Below are 20,556 nucleotides of genomic sequence, written 5' to 3' on the forward strand. Positions count from 1 at the left end.
ATTTTAAGCAGCAGTCCACATGATTGCACAACTTAATGGCTAGTAATCAGCTGTAATAGGAATTGTGCATCCTTAGCCAAAGAGGAGAAGGCACTAAATTATACAGTAGGAAAACCTTTCTAAAAATGGGACTGTTGCAACTTAGAACATAATGTGGGTAATGGAGCATGGACAGCTTTGTTGTTTTCTTTTTCTTAGACCCAGGTTAGATAAATCCATTTTGTGAAACATCAGATATATTGTGGCAAATGCAGCTCATTTATTTGAGTTGCTGGTTGTGGCTACAGCAAACTCAGGGTTTTGGAAGGTAGTATTCCTTTGGGATCACACCATTTTGTTCTTTTTATTTCTCTTCTCACCATCCCCCAAAGAGTCTTAATGTTAAGCTTTTCCATATTGTGCACCTATCACAGGTTAGATGGGCCTAGCTCTCCTTTGGAACTCATTAATACTACTGCTCCACCACCCTGAGGTGGTTTAAGGGAGCCATTTGCTTTCTCCCCAACTACTACCACTTACCTCCCTGGAGTTGGAGTGTGCTGTTGCTATAGCACTAATCTCTGAAGTGACATTGATTTACAGTGCAGGCATTCTATTGGCGCGTGGGACAGCACTAAATGTATGTTTTTCCTTGATGTACCAGAATTCTTTCCTAGGTATCTTCCTGCAGGGCTCAGGGTCTAACTGATCACTATATTTGGGGTTGGGAAGGAATTTTCTCCCGGGTCAGACTGGCAAAGATCCTGGGGGATTTTCATCTTCCTCCGCAGCATGGGTCACTTGCAGGTTTAAACTAGTATAAATGGTGAATTCTCTGTAGATTGAAGTCTTCACACCATGATTTGAGGGCTTCATAACTCAGACATAGGTTAGGAGTCTTATAACAGGTGTGGGTGGGCGGGCGAGGTTCTGTGGCCTGCAATGTGCAGGAAATCAGACTAGATGATCACAATGGTCCCGCCTGAGTCTATGTAGAATCATACAAATGTAGGTCTGAAAGGGACCTTGAGAAGTGATCAAGTCCAGTCCCTTGTGCTGTTGCAGGACCAAGTAAACCTAGACCATCCCTGACAGGACTTTGTGCAACCTGTTTTTAAAAACCTCTAGTGATGGGGATTCTGCATCCACTTTTGGAAGCCTATTCCGTAGCTTAACTACCCTTCTAGTCAGGTTTTTCCTAATATCTAACCTAAATCTCGCTTGCTGCAGATTAAGCCCATTGTATCTTGTCCTGCCTTCACTATACATGGAGAATAACTGATCAACGTCCCCTTTATAACAGCCCTTCACATATTTGAAGACTGTTATCAGTAAGGCTAAGATTTCAGTAAGGCTAGGGTGCATGGCCCCAGCTGCAGCCCCCACCGAGCCCGGGACGCCATGGGGCTAGGGTCCATAGCCCCGGCTGCAGCCCCTGCCAAGCCCTGGACACCACACGACTCGGGTGCATGGCCCTGACTGCAGCCCCTGACAGAACTAAGCCATGGGGCTAGGGAGCATGTGTCCCTGGCTGCAGCCCCTGGCAGAACTAAGCCACGGGGCCAGGGCACGCGTGTCCGACTGCAGCCCTCAACAGAAGCTGCGGGGTTGGGGCTGCAGGGTCCTGGTTCCAGCCAGCCTGTTCCAGGGCAGGGGCACACAGTCCCTCCTGTGCTTCCTGAAGCCCTAGAAGTCACAGAGGACCAGTAAAGTCACGGAATCTGTGACTGCCATGACCTCCATGACTAAATGGTCACCTTAGTTATCAGATCCCCCCTCAGTCTACTTTTGTCAAGATTAAACATGCCCAGTATTTTTGGCCTTTCCTCATATAAAAGGTTTAGAAAACCTGACCTCATTGTTGTTGCTCTCCTCTGTACTCTCTCAAATTTGTCCACATCTTTCTTAAAGTGTGGTGCCGAGAATTGAGCCCAGTGCTCTAGAGCAGAATGGGACAGTTACTTTCCGTGTCTTGCATACAACATTTCTATTAATACACCCCAGAATGATATTCATCTTCTTTGCAACTGCTTCACGTTGGTGACTCATATTCAATTTGTGATCCACTATAATCCCTGGATCCTTTTCAGCAGTGCTCCCACCTAACCAGTTATTCCCCAATTTGTAGTTGTGCATTTGATTTTCCCTTTCCAATTGAAGTAGTTTGCGCTTGTCTGTTGAATTTCATCTTGTTGTATTTAGAACAATTCTCAAATTTTGTCAAGGTCCTGTCCTCCAAAATGCTTGCAAGCCCTCCCTCTCAGCTTGGTGTCATCTCCATATTTTATAAGCATGTTCTCTGCTTCATTATCCGAGTCATTAATGAGTATATTAAATAGTACCAGACTCAGGACTGACCTCTGCAGGACCCTGCTCAATACACCCTCCCAGTTTTATAGTAAACCATTAATAACTATTCTCTGAGTATGGTCTTTCAACCAATTGTGCACACACCTTACAGTAATTTCATCCATACCATATTTTCCTAGTTGAGTTATGAGAATGTTATGTGGGACTGGGTCAAAAGCCTTTCTTAAAATCAAGCTATCACCTCTACTGCTTTTTCCCCCTTCACCAACCCCCCGTCTCCTCCCCAGTAACCCTTCAAAGAAGTCCGGTTGGTTTGGCATGGTTTGTTCTAACAAATTCGTCGTGGCTATTCTATATAAGCACCTGGAGGATAATTGGATTATACACTGATTGTTTAATAATTAGTTCCACTGTCTTTCCAGGTATCAAAGTTAGGCTGACTCATCTATAATTCTTCATATCCTCTTTGTTCCTCTTTTTAAAGATAGGTATCATGTTTGCCCTTCTCTAGGCTTCTGGAACCTCACCAGGAGTTCTGAAATATAATTGCTAATGGTTCTGAGATTGCTTCAGCTAGTTCCTGTGGTACTCAAACGTGAATTTCATCAGGCCCTGCCAACTTAAATACATCAAATTTACTTAAATATTCTTTAATCTATTCTTTGCCTCTTTTGGCTTGCATTCCTTCACCCTGGTTGTTAATATTACTTGTGTTGAGTATCTGGTCACAATTAATGTTTTTAGTGAAGACTGAAGCAAAATAGGCATTAAACACCTCAGTCTTTTTGATGAAGTCAGTTATTGGCTCTCTTTCCCCACCTGCACTTGGCTTCATCTTTTTCTTGCTCCTGATGTATTTAAATAACATCTTCTTACTGCCTTTTATGTCCCTTGTTAGATGTAAATCATTTTGTGCCTTAGCCTTTCTGGTTTTGCTCCTACATGCTTGTACTATGCTTTTGGACTCCTCCTTAGCAAACTGGCCATGTTTCTACTTTTTTGTAGGATTTCTTTTTGACTTTCAGGTCATTAAAGAACTCCTGATGGAGCCTTATTGGTCTCTTACCGTTATTCCTGTGTTTCCTTCGATTCAGAGTAGTTGGCAGTTGGACCTTTAATATTGTCTCCTTGAGAAAATGCCATCTCTCCTGAACTACTTTTCTTAGATTTTCTTCCCAGGGGACCTTACCTATCAGTTCCGTTCTCTGAGTTTGTTAGGTTCACAACCAGTACCTCCCTGTTGGTCAGTATCAAGTCTAAAATTGCAGTCCCTCTGATTACATCCTTCACTTTCTGGATTAAAAATTTGTCCCCAATACATTGCAAAAATTTCTTGGAAATTTTGTGCTTTAGAATCATAAAATATTAGGGTTGGAAGAGACCTCAGGAGGTCATCTCGTCCAATCCCCTGCTCAAAGCAGGACCAACACCAACTAAACCATCCCAGCCAGGGCTTTGTCAAGCTGGACCATAAAAATCTCAAAGGATAGAGATTCCACCACCTGCTTAGGTAACCCATTCCAGTGCTTCACCACCCTCCTAGTGAAATAGTGTTTCCTAATATCCAACCTAGACTTCTCCACTGCAACTTGAGACCATTGCTTCTTGTTCTGTCATCTGCCTGCCGCCACTGAGAACAGCCGAGCTCCATCCTCTTTGGAACCCCCCTTCAGGTAGTTGAAGGCTGCTATCAAATCCCACCCCTCCCCCATTCTCTTCTGCAGACTAAATAACCCCAGTTCCCTCAGCCCCCTAATTATTTTTGTTGCCCTCAACTGGAGACACTCTAATTTGTCCACATCCCTTTTGTAGTGGGGGGACCAAAACCGGACACAATACTCCAGATGTTGCCTCACCAGTGCCGAATAGAGGGGAATAATCACTTCCCTCGATCTGCTGGCAATGCTCCTACTAATACAGCCCAGTATGCCGTAGGCCTTCATGGCAACAAGGGCACACTGCTGACTCATATCCAGTTTCTCGTCCACTGTAATCCCCAGGTCTTTTTCTGCAGAACTGCTGCTTAGCCAATCGGTCCCCAGCCTGTAGCGGTCCATGGGATTCTTCCTAAGTGCAGAACCTCATCAGATTTATTTTGGTACAATCCTCCAATTCGTCTGGGTCACTCTGGACCCTATCCCTACCCTCCAGCATATCTACCTCTCCCCCCAGTTTAGAGTCCTCTGCAAACTTGTTGAGGGTGCAATTAATCCCATCATCCAGATCATTAATAAAGATATTGTACAAAACCGGCCCCAGGACCAATCCCTGGGGCACTCCACTTGATAGCAGCTGCCAACTAAACATCAACTTGTTGATCACTACCCGTTGAGCCAGCTTTCTATCCACCTTATAGTCCATTCATCCAATCCAATCTATACTTTTTTAACTTGCTGGCAAGAATACTGTGGGAGACTGTGTCAAAAGCTTTGCTAAGGTCAAGATCTATCACATCCACCGCTTTCCCCATATCCACAGAGCCAGTTATCTCATCATAGAAGGCAATCAGATTGGTCAGGCATGACTTGCCCATGTTGACTGTTCTGATCACCTTCCTCTCCTCCAAGTGCTTCAGAATGGATTACTTGAGGACCTGCTCCATGATTTTGCCAGGGGCTGAAGTGAGGCTGACTGGTCTGTAGTTCCCTGGATTCTCTTTCTTCCCTTTTTAAAATATGGGCACTATATTTGCCTTTTTCCAATCGTCCGGGACCGCCCCCGATCACCACGAATTTTCAAAGATAATGGCCAGTGGCTCTGCAATCACATCATCCAACTCCCTCAGCACCCTTGGATGCATTAGATCTGGACCCGTGGACTTGTGCATGTCCAGCTTTTTTAAATAGTCTTTAACCTCTTCTTTTACCACTGAGCGCTGCTCACCTCCTCCCCATACTGTGTTGCCCAGTGCAGCGGTCTGGGAGCTGACCTTGTCTGCGAAGGCCGAGGCAAACAAAGCATTGCGGACTTCAGCTTTTTCAACATCCTCTGTCACTATGTTGCCTCCCCCATTTAGTAGGGGTTTTGCCCTATTACTTTTCCAATAGATGTCTTAGTTAGTCGCCCCTTCCTCTCAGGTCTCGTGTTTTGGATATGTCGTCTTTGTTCTAGAAGTGCCCTTATGGCAACTACTCTTGCTGAATGGCAACATTTTAGAGGGAGCATAACAGGAACATGATGCAGCACTATCTGTACCTTTCTGCTTCACGTACCCGGTACGTTCAGCCTGCAGAATTAGTGAAAAGGAACGTGTCATGTCCTCATAGGTTTAAAACTGGTGCATACTCTGAGGCTTCTGTTTGTTGATTTTCGAGTGCTGCTGATGTTGGGATTATATATGCTCCTTAACAGAACTTGATGTGAAAAACAGCATGAATAACTATTTCTTTTTTAATCCTGGATGTTTTTTCCTTTACAAATCACTGGGACATTGTTACTTTTAGCAACATATAAATATTTATATTCTTAATGTGAAATGTAAACACCTTTTTATAAAGATGAATGGGTTGGGGAGGGGAATTGGGAATTGGTTACAATTTCTCTTGACTTTTATCTCCATATTTTTGGCACCAGGTACTTTGCAGAACCATTCTGCAGGCAAATTACAATTATCTACGAACATTATGTAATGGTTTTTGCTTTTTTGCAAACCTTATGCGGATTGTAATAATGTATAGATTTTCGTCATCACCTCATGCTTGGTTTCTTGAGAAGCCACAGCATGGCAAGTCATTTCAGATCACATAGCTAGTCAGGATGGTCCCCAAAAATTTAAACCAGAATTTTAGCTGATTAAACTTGTTGCATATTTTTTACTTTAAAGTTGCAATGGTGTCCTTATATAGAAGATTATCAGATTTCCTGGGGGGGAAAGAGGTTGGGCCTGGCGGAAGAGGATAACAAAGCTTACTTTGGTTAAAAAATTCAAGGAGGTGACTAGCTATCCAAATTAGAGATCCATCCTGAGCTAAAACAGCCATGTTGATAAAGCAAGAAGGGGATAGAAAATGAAGTTAGGACATATGGAAGTGGTGGGAGTGAATTCTGTCCAGCAGTTAAAAATGTACTAAATTAACTCATTCCCTTATATATTTGATGTCTCTCTAGGTTAGGGTGTAATGGACATTTCCAGGTATTCTGGAACATGGACTTAATCCTCCACTTCCCCTTCACTCGCCAAAGAAAAACAGTTTGAACTCAATGATGCAGCCTATCGATACAATTAACTACATGTGTTTTTTCTGGAGACGTGCAATGAACAGCAAATGCAAAAGATCTTCCCATCTTCTGTCTTGTAGGCCATCTACTAGCTTTGACACAATTTGTAATAGGTGTTCTGTCAGAGAAAACAGTAGGACGACATTTGGACAGCTAAGGACGAGTTGGGATACTTGCATTTAATCGAGAGTGCTGAATCAATTGAAGTAAAAGTGTCTTCTTTACTGTTGCATATATTTTCAGTTAATACGTGTTTCCCGTGATACTGCACATGATCTATTGATCTAGTAGGTGCACAGTTGCAACAAGTGATGGAGAGTCAGGATTCTTGGGGATAGTCTCAACTATCCCAATTTCTTGCTGTGTGGCTTTGGGTGAGTCACTACAATGATCTGTGGTTCAGTTTATAAAAAGGTAAAATAATGCTTCCCCACACTGACATGGCAAATTTACGATGAAAATGTCAGATTAAAGGTCCTTTTTCTTTCTCTCCTTCTTTAGTGTAAGATGAGCATTCCTATCAGTACAAATCTTCAGTAAAATTGTATGAGCAGTTTAAAAAACATCTTTTTGTATGCAGCACAGTCTTGTTCTGCTTGAGATTCATATTTAACTATTATGTGGTAAGATTTAATACAATTGAAGATTTATGTATTTATTAAACCATTCAGGTTTAGAAGTAATGAAACTGAATCAAGGCTATCCTATTCCATTTGGATTTGTGAGGCTCCAGGAAGGATGAGGTGCCTCATTTTTTTTCATGTTTTTATAATTCCTTTCCCCCTTCCCCCCATAAGGGATTTGGTATTCTTCAGGGAAATTAACTACACAGGTTGCCGGAGCATATGGAGAAGACATTTGCAGACTGATGCTTAAACTTTCCGTAACCTCTTCTTTATACAAATTTGCTCAAGACTGCTGGGAGCCGTTTCTGGAAAGACACTGCTTCTAGGCGAGGAGATGGAGTTTAAACACACTTCATACAGAATGATGCGAGTAAAATATGTTCTCTGAAGGTGAAGTTTAGTGTGGTGTTCTTTTCAATGAAGATGGTGGTGATGGCTATTCACATCCAATCTCCAAGTCTGGAACAATGTGGTCAAGCAAATGTATCAGTCCCAGATGTCAGTGCAAGGCATATTGCATAATGTTACTTCTCTGTTGGTTGCTATAAGCATGGAATTAATTCTCAATGAAAACTAAAATCAATTTTCTATCGTCTACCCCCATTCTCCCTAAGTGATGCAATTCCCTGTCATTCCTATTATTGTCAAAGAAATTACAAACCTTCGCTCAGAACAATTTCTTGAACTGAGATTAAGTAGCTGTACATTTCTACACTGATGTTCTCAAAAAGGATGCTTTGATTCCTAACTCACTTGGTTAAAATGTAATGCTTTTTAATGCAGAAACCTGAGATTTCCAGAAGGCCACCTAAGCAGTCACTTAGAAGTGCATTTTGCTTGTGGAAAATGACACTTAGCAAGCTGGTTTAACTGCCCACAAAGTAGTAGTTTTTTTTAAAAAAATTGTACTGTACACAATAAAGGAAAGGACGGGATGCATGCCAAGTGGAAGAAATAACAAATGGTACTGGAAATGGGGATATGAAAATTTCAAATACCTTTGTATTTTAGAAGAGCATCTACTCCTTCAAAGCTCCCATTCATCAAGAAACTGTCATCTTTCCTAAGAAGTAGCAAGAAAGTAGGTTTTGTTAATAATTAAAAACAAAAAGCCATGTGCACCCTTGTCAGCTGGTAACAAAGAAGACATTTTTATTTAGGACGTTTTCAGAATTTGTGACTGTTACATCACAGCTCCATGCATTCCAAAAGAGCTTCTGCCGCATTAGAAACTTCCACTTCTTCGTGGCTCTGAAAATCTCTCTTGCTGCTGGAAACATCAGGGAGCAATAACATGTCTATCTAAATGCAATTTTGTTTCAGTTCTTTGGAAGTCTGAATGATTTTATTGGCTGCCCCCTGTGGAAAACTGGGGTGTACCAGACTGAGGCATTCCTCATTACACACGTAATTGGGAAAGCCTAAGTCACGGGTGCTTTGAGTTAGTGTGTTTACAGGTAAATCAACTGGCTTCTTATTTCTGTAATCAGAGTTGAGGGGAAACAGCAGTAGATTATTAAAACAGTTAATCCCCACTAAATGACATCCAGTGAAAGGAACATTGTACTGTGTACATTTTTGGTCACTTCTCCCTGTGGGCTTGTAACACATAATTTCTGGAAGTTCTGTTAAGCCTTGGTAGTTCGTGCAGGGAAGTATTTGAAGTTCTACCTTAAATTTACCCATTTTATTAGCATTAAATGTTATACAAACACATGACACATTCCTACCTCATACAGGGGCACAGCTCGTGCTTTTTACAACAAGAAATCAGACTTAAGAATCATCTTCAAAATATGTATCTCTAATGTGCAAGTAACTTCCACTGAAGGGTGCAGTCCTGGCAGTTGGATTCCATAAGCATTGTGAGTTTATTTCTCTTTATTTTTCAGTTAAGCCTGTGAGTCAGTCCACTATATGCTTTAGTTTTATTCATATTTCTCAGCGTTAAGTCCCAAAATTAGACAGCAGCTTCTGACACTTGTTCAGTTTTGTCTTCATTCTTCTAATCATGATTTACAGTAAAGATCCAAAAGCAATTTGGGAGAAACTGGTGCTTGTCTCACACCTCACCAATCATTATTTTATTCTGTTTCATTCTGGTTTTTAGATCACTTTCAACTACCATAGATTGAGTGCCTTTTAGCAGTGTTTTAAGCAACATGACTAATATCTGGCGTGCGGTTTGTTCTCTTTCTCATCCTCTTCCCCAGGTGAGAACTGTGTGTGCAGGGTAGTGTTTTGTTTTGGTTGGGGTTTCGTTGCTCATTTAATTTGTTTTCAGTGTACATCCTGTTCTGATTTGCCTAGAGAAGACAAGTCAAAGAAGTGTACCTTGCACTTCAGGCAAAAGATTTGTGATGACTCTTAGTCCCAGTGGGAGTTAATTCCACAGTCTCAGCACAGAAGAGCTTTATCCTTATGGAAGAAAGTTCCATTGTGCCAAAGTAGTGGAATGTCAACCTCTGTCTTGATCGCTGAGTTTTAAGTGCCCAGGCCATTGGACTGAGATCTTGAACTTAACTTGATAATAACCACCCTTTTTTTCCTGGTTTCAGAGTAGCAGCCGTGTTAGTCTGTATCCGCAAAAAGAAAAGGAGTACTTGTGGCATCTTAGAGACTAACAAATTTATTTGAGCATAAGCTTTCGTGAGCTCACTTCATCGGATGCATGTAGTGGAAAATACAGTGAGGAGATTTATATACACACAGAACATGAAAAAATGGGTGTTAGCATACACACTATAAGGAGAGTGATCAGTTAAAATGAGCTATTACCAGCAGGGGATGGGGAGCGGGAAGAAAACCTTTTATAGTGATAATCAAGGTGGGCCATTTCCAGCAGTTAACAGGAACGACTGAGGAACAGTGGGTGGGGGGGAATAAACATGGGGAAATAATGTGTAATCCACTCCCAGTCTCTATTCAAGCCTAAGTTAATTGTATCCAGTTTGCAAATTAATTCCAATTCAGCAGTCTCTCGTTGGAGTCTGTTTTTGAAGTTTTTTTGTTGAAGAATTGCCACTTTTAGGTCTATAATCAAGTGACCAAAGTAACAGTCTCTACATAAAAGAACAAATGGACACAAATCAGACATCAAGAATTATAAGGTTCAAAAACCAGTCGGAGAACACTTCAGTCTCTTTGGTCACTCGAACAGACAGAAGGAGCAGGAAGAGGTGTCTGAGTTCCATCTCAAGGGCTGCTGAAACCATGGCTTGGAACTTTTCTCTGTTAAGTTTCTCCCTTGGTTACATCTGGAGCACAATATTGTGGACTCTGAGCATTCAAAAATCAGAAAACTAACTTAAAAACGACATTTTTCTTTTTAAAAAAAAGTATTGGTCTCTTTTTATTTGCCTTTTGGTTTTAAATGAAATCTGGGAGTCTCACTTTATCCCATGACTCCAGGAGCTGAAGCTTTAATAAAAACATAAAATATCATGAGATTGATTCAGATAACAGCTAGCTATGACCCGCTGTCATCTATATCTTGAGATGACTTGCAATTGCAGATATTTAACTTCACTATTTCTGTCCTGAGTGCTTTAGGCATTCCAAATTGCACTTCTATACATATTTCAAGTTTAGTATGGTTAAAGATGACTTGTGTATCCTTATATGAACAAAAATAAATCAATTGTTGCCCCCACAAAATAAAGCAGCAGCTGAAAGAGGTCTTAAAGACCGCAATTGTCCACTGGGTTATCCTCTGTCATCCCATACAAATGTTTTTGTTTGTTTGTTTTTTAAATAGGATATTATAATGCAGCAAGCTGCTGTGTTTTCAGCATCTGGTGCTTCCACTTTGGGAAGTTGCTTTTTCCATTTTTGAGCCAGATTCTCCAATGATGTAAGTTGGGTAGAATGAATGCAAGTCAATGGAGCTTATTGATAGCCTCTCAGAATCTGGCTCCACCTTGCTAATTTTTAAAAAACAAAGCTGTCTTTGTGCAAAGGAAGCTGTTGATTCAGTAGGATTTTCTTACGTGTGCTCTTGTATGAGGGAACATATTTTACTTTAAAGGTGGTTTGTCAGGTGGTGATTGGTTTTTGGAGTGGAGGGAAAGGAAACTGCTTCTATTTTTGCTAATGGAGGAAGAAAGTAAGTCTCTTGAGAAAATCCTCAAGTTATAATTGGGCTCTTGCCTGAGTGGCTGTGATGGTGGGTATATCAGATCAACTTGACAGTCTAGGAGATGTGTTTTGAGCACTCTCATTCAGGAGGTCCTCAGTCTTCCCTAAATACACAACCCCATTAAACAATCTCTGACTGAATCATGGACTCAAATCAGAAAGGGATTTGTGGGGAAAATTAGCACTTGTAAGACTGGTTTCCATATTGACTGAGTTTTTAAGAAAAGATTAATGTGATGTAAAGCTACTGGGGTGGGGAAAACTTGGAAGAGCCAAGGGAGCAGAAAAACAAATTGCTGTCAGCTTTGCTGAATAACTTTCATTTTTTTGAGGCCTTTATGGGAGTAAGTTTACTTATATCTGAGGGGCCTGAGCCAAAACCCAATGAAAGGACTCCCATTGATTTCAGTGAGCTTTGGATCACCGCCTAAGTTATTACTATATTAGTGCTTGATTTTTTTTTTTTAAACAGGGCCTTAACCTCATTTTTCTTGTGGAACCAGTTTTTTTTTTTGCAGCACACCTTATGTCATTTGGAGATTCTGCCTGATTTCTTGGTGCAATCAGGTGCTTAGGCATTCAGATAACATTTACACCAATAGGTAATTGCACATGCTAAAAGGGAGGCTACATTCACAAAACCCCCAAAACGTAGGCGATGTCTACACTTAAAACACAACAGCAACAGGAAGGGTTTTCCGATCATGGTAGTCTGTTCACCTCCCTGAGAGGCGATACCTAGGTCGAAGTAAGAATTCTTCTGTTGACGTAGCACTGTCTATACTGGGGGTTAGGTTGGTATAGCTACACATCTCAAGGGTGTGGGTTTTTCACAATGCTGAGAGACATAGCTGTGCTGATACAAGTTTTCGGTGTAGACCAGCCCTTTGGCATGTACTGTGTTAATGAATTGCAAACCAAATACTGTCCAAATAAACAAGCATGCCGTCACTGTTTGGACTTCAAATTTATCATAAACATACACTGAAAATAGAAAAATGACACCGCCTGGAAAAATAATCTGCTGTTTAAAGGTCACTTTAAACTGTAACAACCCAAGTTCTTACAGGATCTTCCTAAAGAAAGCCAAATGGTGGCATTAAGGTCAAATGATCACGGACTGCTAACTTTTTTCTGTTATTTAATCTAAGTGAAATATAAAATGTGCTTCATCATACTAGTGAGATGCACGTAATACGGTCGTTAAGAGTCAGTATAAAAACAAAAGCGGGCACAGACTATGCTCATGCTGTCCTGGGGTATGGCTGAATTACCTACTTTTCTTCCTGTCACTGTCTGCCACAGAAAGTGAAGACAGGCTATTATGAAAGGGTGCCCCCCCCCCGCCCCTCCCACTGGCCTTTGGAAACGATAAGACTACAGGATATGCTTATCTTCTCTGATGGGAATTTCCACAGCATGGGACTCAGCAGTGAAAGTGCCTGTGTCTCCAGTCCATGAGTTATCCTAGCTCACTGTAGACATGAGCACCCACTGGTCTGGGGATGGTAGTGGATGGAGAATTGTTTGTCTGCTCCAAGATGATGAAAAGTTTTAACTATCAGGATGGGGACCTTGAATGAATTGGACGCTGATCAGAAGTCAGTTGTAGAATCCAAGTCTTTGTGGCATGCTCTTGGGCTGAGAGTCTCTGCTGTACTTTAAGGTGGGGCAGGGGGGAAGGGCATGCTGGAGTGGGTTTAAGCCTCCTTTGTACTCCCTCAATGCTGAGCTGTTTCAGGGCCTAGAGACACTCTTCGGCATAATTGGGACAGCACTGAGCGGCTATTTAACGTACAGCAGCCTACCCAGGCTACACTGTGGATAGCAGCACTGCTCAAAATCTCCACAGTGCTGCATACTGCGGTCCATACTGTGATGTGGCCCCTCACCTCTTGATCCATGCCCTTGGCGCTCCCCCTATGCTAGGACTTGAGACAGGGTCATTGGATGACATGTTTATAACTGTTTTCCATAGAATTTTCCTGGGACAAGCACTCCCCCAGCTGGAATCAGGGCTTTTTGTGTCCCTTTATGCCACTCTGGCCCTTTTACCCAGGGTAAAGGGGCCAGAACAGGCCTTCTCCTTCAGCCTCATCTTTGTGATGAAAAAATGTGTTCTGAGTTTGACTTGGATAACTTGAGGTAAAAGCCTTGTGAGGATGAGGCAATTTGTCATTTTCTTGCAAGTTAGCAGGTCAAGTTTTAAGGCCCTGGGGGAACCCAGGGTTTAACTCAACCGACTCACTTATGTGAAAACTACAAATTGGCTTTCGTCACAAGAATTTTGCTCAAGTTAAAAATAGACCTTTTTTCATAGTTAAGACAAGGCCTACGTGTCTAATCCTCATCGGTAGATGGGCTACTATTTAATCATGTCCTTTTTGATTGTCTTCAAATATACACACCTCCTTAAAGCCTGCTGTTGAAAGGGTGTATATTTTAAGCTTCTAAAGAATCAGTTATCTATGGATTTGTGCCTCCAACAATTTTTTGACAAACATATTAACGCTACAGAACATGGGGGTTTCCTTTTTATGCTCAGTGTGTCACTGCACATACATACAATAAATAGTAAATCAGTCACCATGGCAGCTGATCACAGCTATTCCGATAATTAAAGGTTTGTGTAATTGCAATAACTGCTGTAAATACAATGAGGTGAACTGAGGATTTGGTTTTAACTTAAGTCTGAATTTCCTTGTTTGTGGATTAGGCACATGAAATATTGACACTTCACTGTGACTGGCAAACAGAAGGCGAGGTCACTAGTTCATAATGAGGGATAGCGCTGGAGAGTATTAAAGTTTTTTTTTTTTATAGACAAGTCATTATTGTGCACATGTATTAACTAGTTTTCACTAAAAAGTCTCAGGGATTTTTACGAGACAAACTTGGTATCATATGCTAATACCAAGCATAGCTGTGTTTCAGTACGTCCAGTCAATCCACATGTGCTGTAGAGTTGTAAAGTTTATAGGATTTCAAAGGTGTTAGGATTTCAGATTTCAAGGAGGGACAAAATATGGATGTGGCTTTGGCTCTGTTGTGCCATGTCTTTGTGTTACAGAAATAGTTAGTGTTTCCTGCTGTTTGTGGTTCTATTTGTTTACAAATTACTTTCATTAGCAAGTATAGTATTATTTTAAAGGTTTCTTACTAAAATATTTTTCATTTTTCAGCGATAAATACTCGGGTTTTTAAAACAAGTAACCTTGCACAAATCTTTATTTGAGATGTTTGTGCTTTCAAACATGCAGGTATGAAACGACTAAAGCTCTTTTCAAATACTAAAATAATCAGATATGGGAATGTAGTTGCCCATCACTTATGTGTGTCAGTCATTTTTGTGCTGACATTTTTATGGAGAGCTACAAATAAAACATGAACATATGGACACTTACCCACTATCCAGGAAGAAAATGTTAATCTATTTTAAAAGTCAGTAATGGAATAGTCTTCGAGTCATGCTGAGTTTGCAGTAGAGAATTCTACCTCTACTCCTGTTCAGTGACAAATTTAGGTGTTTAGAAAAGATGTTGTAAAAGGGACTTTTATGTTGACTATTTGTGGAAATTTTAAGAAAATAGCTTTTAAAAAGTATATACCGGTAATTGGTCTTAGCAGGAACATTTAGTTTCTAAATATGCAGTATTCAAAAAAACCAACCCTCAGTAAGAGAGATTATGTATAGCGGAGAAGAGAAAAGATAGGTGGGCTTAGTTTTTAAATAAATTTTGATTTTAAAAGGCGTCTTGAGGGCAAGGTTTTGTAGGATTTGGGACCAATCTGTGACTTTTTGCATAAGAGAAAGTAATTTCAAGTATGATTATGATAAAACTGCTCATGCAACTCGTGGTTTAGTATGAATGGAAAACCCTTTACATCTTGGTCTTACATGTACCATCACTTCAGTGTGTTCCTGTTTTGGGTAAGAAATACTCTTTTTGTCTCTGAACAGTGATTCCCTGGAGGCTTCACAGCCTGTTGCTTATGCCGCTGCCTCAGTGAGGAGCATGCCTGTAAGTCCAGACAAAACTGACACCAAACCAGCTGCAGCCAATATCACATCTGCTACAGCCTTTAAACCAACCGGACCTCAGAGTGCTATCAAATACTCAGGTTGGCAACCTTCGAACCAAGCAGGTAACTTTCAAGAAGCCTTTCTTACTCACTTAGAGAACTTCAGACACCTTATTAAAATAGTCAAGTTTATTTGACTATAATAATTAAAGCAATATTTAAATTCAGATTATTTAATTTGGATTGCTCATCCAATTTTGTCATTTAATAATATTCATTGCTGTTACTTTTTAGGTCAGTTTCATTTTAAATGTACTCTTGGGCCTGACCCTGTATCTTTTTTGTGAACGTCCCATGTATGTAATTGATTTTCTTATTGTGAGTAAATTTGAAATCTCAAATCCTTAGTTTGTTTGTTTAAGTCAGATAAATGATATTTAAAATTTTATAAGTGGACATTTCCCAGATGTGTGTGAGGTATATTTTGTCTGTGAAGAAGAAAAATACATATAGCATGTTGCAACTATGCCCTTCTCCCAGCTGGATTTTATATATTTTGAAAATCATTCATCAGCATTATGCAGAGCTGGTTATGTGTTTGGTATTCCTGGTTTGTTACCTTTGGTACCAAAAAGGGAATGTGCAATTTTTTGTTTTTATTGCGCAGATTTTAAAGGTTGGTTCCAGTAAGAACAAAGTGAAAGATTTTTTTAACTTTGAACATGTTTTAGTAAATGTTATCCATGTGCACCAATGCTGAGATAGCTTTCTTATGGAGAATACACTCATGGTCACTTTTTAAAAACCAAAAGAGCAAGACAGTGGTGTGATCCAGGAGAAAAGATGTTTATTTTCCATAAGTATTTGTTCTAAGGAATATGCCACATGAAAATTCATCTTCATTTTGTGGTAATGACGTGTAGTATACTGAGATGGTGTAACCCTTTTTAATTACATTGCTTCTGAAACTGAGATTATCTTTGGCCCCAGGCTGTACTTGAACATTCGTTTGTAAATAACCAGGGAAGTTTTTATTGATGATCAAATTATAACAATCAGTTTCCTTGTAAGAATGAGATGGGTTTTCTCTCTTGCGGTTCTGATGAAACATGACCCATTAAGTATCTTTTTTTTTTTTTTTTTTTTTTTTTTTTAGTCCTAATGTTAAGCGAGTTTCCTTTTTTGACAGAAATCCATACAGGCTAGAAGATAAATCTCAATGAGCCCAATGTAAAAATGGGGCGAGAACACATGGTGTTGATGCTGGATGTTTTATAATGGAGTCTTTGGAACATAGGGTATTATTATTGTCTCTTTATTAAAGATGACAATATATTATGGTTTGAACAGGCAGTACTACCAAAGATCCTCATGATGGCAGTACACTGTCACTTCTATACTCATTTGTAGCACTGTCACGGAGTAAGGATTTTCTTAAGACAGCAGAATATAAACACAGTTAGAGTTTATTTAAATTTAAGTCCGTCTATATTTTTACTGAAAGCTTTTCTTTAAATTATCGGTCTTAAAAATATCCTCTTAAAAGTTATGCCTTTGGATCATCGTGCCGTTGTTGCGAGCATTGGTGTGACTGTGGTACCTGTGTATTAAATAGTGACGTGTCACATTAAATGTTTGTCTAAATTATGAATTCTTTCCCAGTGTTCTACATCTTGTTTCCACAAGATGATTGATTTATTTTACTTGCAGAGATCCATTTCAATACTTGGCGTTTCAGCAGTGCAACAGTCAATTTCAATATGTTGATGGGGATTTCGTTGCAAAATCCCACTATTGCAGCATTAATGTAAATGTCATGCTTGGGATGAATTTTTTTTTTTTTTTGATGGGGGCGGGATAAGTGCCATGCAAGCATGGAGAAAGAAAGATGTATAAGGATGAATTATGTCAGCTTTCTTACTCATCTTTGTAAATATCTGAATATACTGTATCCTTTGAAAAATTAGTGTTTTATGTTGGTGACGCAAAGCAGAAACACAGCCCGTTTTCTTTTTTTAAATCCATTGCACATTATCTTGTTTGTTGCTCATGAGTTCAGGGCTTCTGATGGTATTCTGATGGTATTCTTTTTCGTATTCAAGCATTTTCTAAGAATTTCAAGTCTTCGAGACACCTATATAGTGGAGGGAGGGCTGAATATGTAAGTGCTCCAGTTTTACATCATTAAGCCTTGACAATGTTCCTATTAACATCTGACAGTTCGAAGAGCCATACAAACTGATTCTGCCAGATCAAAAGGCTCTATTAGTGTGAATCCCAGCTAGGCTGTTAAAATCAGATATTCTGTTTGAATGAAAGCAACTTCATTCTGTGGGCTAGCAGGTACAAGAGAGAGGCTGGCGCAGTAAAGCGTTAGGTTGAATAATCAACACCTAGCCCTCTGGACAATAAAGTAACAAAATGGAAAGCTTCCTTCAACCTAGTTCAAAGTGATCTGCTAACTTTTTTGTAGAGAAGTTCTATGCCTTTAGCCTATTATCCTGCTGTAGCGTTTTGGGGTAGATTATTTTAGGAGAAACAGGCTTAGATTGCCTTAAATGTAGCCAGCTTCCTTGGGAGCTATATCTCAGGTCACTATCTTTTCCAATAAAAATATAACAAAGGCTGGGGAAAAGGTAGCATAAGAGGTGAGGCTTTCTGGCTTTCCTTAGCTCATGTTATTTTACTTATCCTGCTGTCCTTTAGAGTGCCTGTATCTAAATGCAATTTGGTTGTTAAAACACTGAGGAGGAAAAAGTAGAATTTCTGCTATTTCTAAACGTTTTTTATTTTATCTATTTTTTTAAACCATGTAAGTTTCAGTCTGGCGGGGCAGTATAGGTAGGGATACTTGTCACTGTGTTGAGAAATAATGAAGAGGCTGCATTTCACGATTTGATTGAAATGTTAACGGCCGCCAAGGTATCTCAAGCTTGACCAGAGATTATATTTCAGGTTTCGTTTGAGATCTCCCCTTTTAAACCTGACGTAAGCTCACCTGTGGTTTTAGATAGCATGTGTTACCCAGAAGTCTTTGAAGAAGGTAGTAATGCAAAACCAGCAGATGAAAGAGATCTAGGCATGGTTACAACAGCATTACAGCAGAGATTGGATCTTCTTCTTTTTCTCAGGCATATATTTTACAAAATGGAAACCTTCAAGGTCTCCCTGAGCCTAAACTTACTCACTGAAGTTAAGACCAGCAACTTTTCTCTGACAAGCACAACTCCTCAGGAGTTCAGCGTTTTGGATAAAAGTAATCATGCATTTAAGAAACAACAAAGAAATTCAACCATTTCAAGGCATATTTTATATTCAGTCACTGATCCTATTTCCTGGTTGCATTCCGTGTACCTAAAGCTTTCTGTGTCCTTGTAGTGAAATTCCTGGCACTTCACAGTCTAAAAACAATTCAGGCCAGATTTATAAAGGAAATTAGGAGCCTAAAGGTGCAGATCTATGCTAAGTGGAATTTTCTAGGGTGCCTATTTGTCACATAATGAAAGTAATTCAATGTCTTTCTAAGAAGAAAGCTGGTTCTTGTTTTTACTAACATGAAATGCATGCATACAGCAGTGTTAAAATATATTTCATACTTCTAAGCAGCAAATACGCCCTTCATAAAAGTGGAAGTCTGTCTTCGGAAATAATTAAAAGGTAGATGTCTGTCCATATTCATTTGCTATTAATAGCAGGTTTGTAACATTTGAAGATTATTTCAAGCATTTTTTAGCAGTAGTGATACTATTGTACACATTTCAAAGTGATAGTATTAGTGGCATTTGGGGCAGTTTTAAAATTGTATGTTATACATCATATCACGCTGTATTCGTAACAAAGCTGAACACAGCGTTAGAATTCAGTGTGGTGTCTAAAGAAGCTGCAGATGTGTGATTGGGTGCATGTCCTATATACATAGCATGAGCATTATGGGGGGGTTTATTTCTATAACTTCAGACTACACAAATCAATCACTAGTCAAGGTAATGTCTTCTAGTGTGCCTACAGTAAGCAGCAGACAGAGTATCCCTCCAGACTGATTCCCCTCCCTCCCCATCACCCCAAAAAACCCATCATAGGTCTAACTCAAGAGGGTCATCTTCAGTCAGCATCAGCAGGAGGTAGTGCAAGAAATACACAGGCTGATCTATTTAGAAAAATAGAAAAGATTTTCTATGTGAGCAGTGCAGTGTCATGTCTCCCTTTGTTTCTGCTATTCTGGACTACCTACTAACAATGAAACTTTTTTGGGACTGTCTATTAGCTCCACAGGGAGAACACTTAGCTACAATATCTATACATCATCCTGTAGTTCATGGTAAGACCATATTTTCCCCACCCTACAGTTGCTAGATTCCTCAAAGGTCTCATTTCATTTGTTTCCCCCAATCTCGGAAGCCCCCTCCTTCTTGGGATTTCAATATAGGGTCACCTGGCTGAATGGACTCTTTTGAACTCTTAACAACCTGTTCATTTTACTGTTTATCTGTGAAGACTGTCTTTTTACTGGCAATTGACATTGATTCGAAGGATAGGGCGATTCAGCTCTTCATGATGGATACCCCTTATACAGTGTTCCATAAGGACAGGCTCACTCAAAGGCCTCGTCCTATTTGTTTCAGAATTCCACATAAACCAGCTTATTATCTCCTGGTATTTTTCCTCAAGCCTCATTCAACCTCAGAGGAAGCTAAATCGCACAAACATACTACAATAAGGGCAGTTTCTTTTTACATTGATAGGACAGATCCATTCAGAAACACACCTTGACGTTAGTGGCCTTTGCAGAGAGGTTTAAGGGTCAGGCTAATGTTCTCAGAAGTTACATAAGTGCGCCTCCAACCTGTATGTAGACATGTTATGAGTTAGCCAGGTTAGAACCACCTAGCCACCTCTGGAGCTCAGGCAGTCTCTCCTTCCTGTTGGAAGAATGTCCCAATTTCTGAAATCTATGGGGCAGCTACATGGAGGTTGGTCCACACATACACAAGTGTCCACTCATTGGTGAAAGATTCCAGATCAGATGCTTGTTTGGTAGGGCTGTACTGCAGTTTCTGTCCTAGTGCTCACCTCCACGCAAATGGACAACTGTTTGTTCGTCACCAAAAATGGAAGCTGTGTAAACGATCACTTGAAGAAAGAACAGTTATTTACCCGACAGGAACTGTAGTTTTTCCACAGTGGAACTCCCTACACCTCTTCTATGAAGTTCTGTTCATCTAGGATTCTGTATTGGCAAAGGAAGTAAGGGCTGGCTCTGTCC

The 20,556-nt window shown here is 40.1% G+C and overlaps 1 protein-coding gene across 4 annotated transcripts in view; it reads left to right on the plus strand.

Annotated features, from left to right (window-relative positions):
- PDLIM5 (PDZ and LIM domain 5) overlaps positions 1–20,556 on the plus strand; it is a 183,861-nt gene that overhangs the window by 128,940 nt on the left and 34,365 nt on the right. For all 4 annotated transcript variants that reach the window (XM_073340718.2, XM_073340723.2, XM_073340717.2 and 1 more), the window contains one exon: positions 15,232–15,416. In XM_073340718.2, coding sequence (XP_073196819.2) covers positions 15,232–15,416 — 185 coding nt within the window. The remainder of the gene's footprint in view (positions 1–15,231; positions 15,417–20,556) is intronic.

Source organism: Lepidochelys kempii, chromosome 4 (genome assembly GCF_965140285.1).
Source record: "Lepidochelys kempii isolate rLepKem1 chromosome 4, rLepKem1.hap1, whole genome shotgun sequence".
Taxonomy (NCBI): Eukaryota; Metazoa; Chordata; order Testudines; family Cheloniidae; genus Lepidochelys; species Lepidochelys kempii.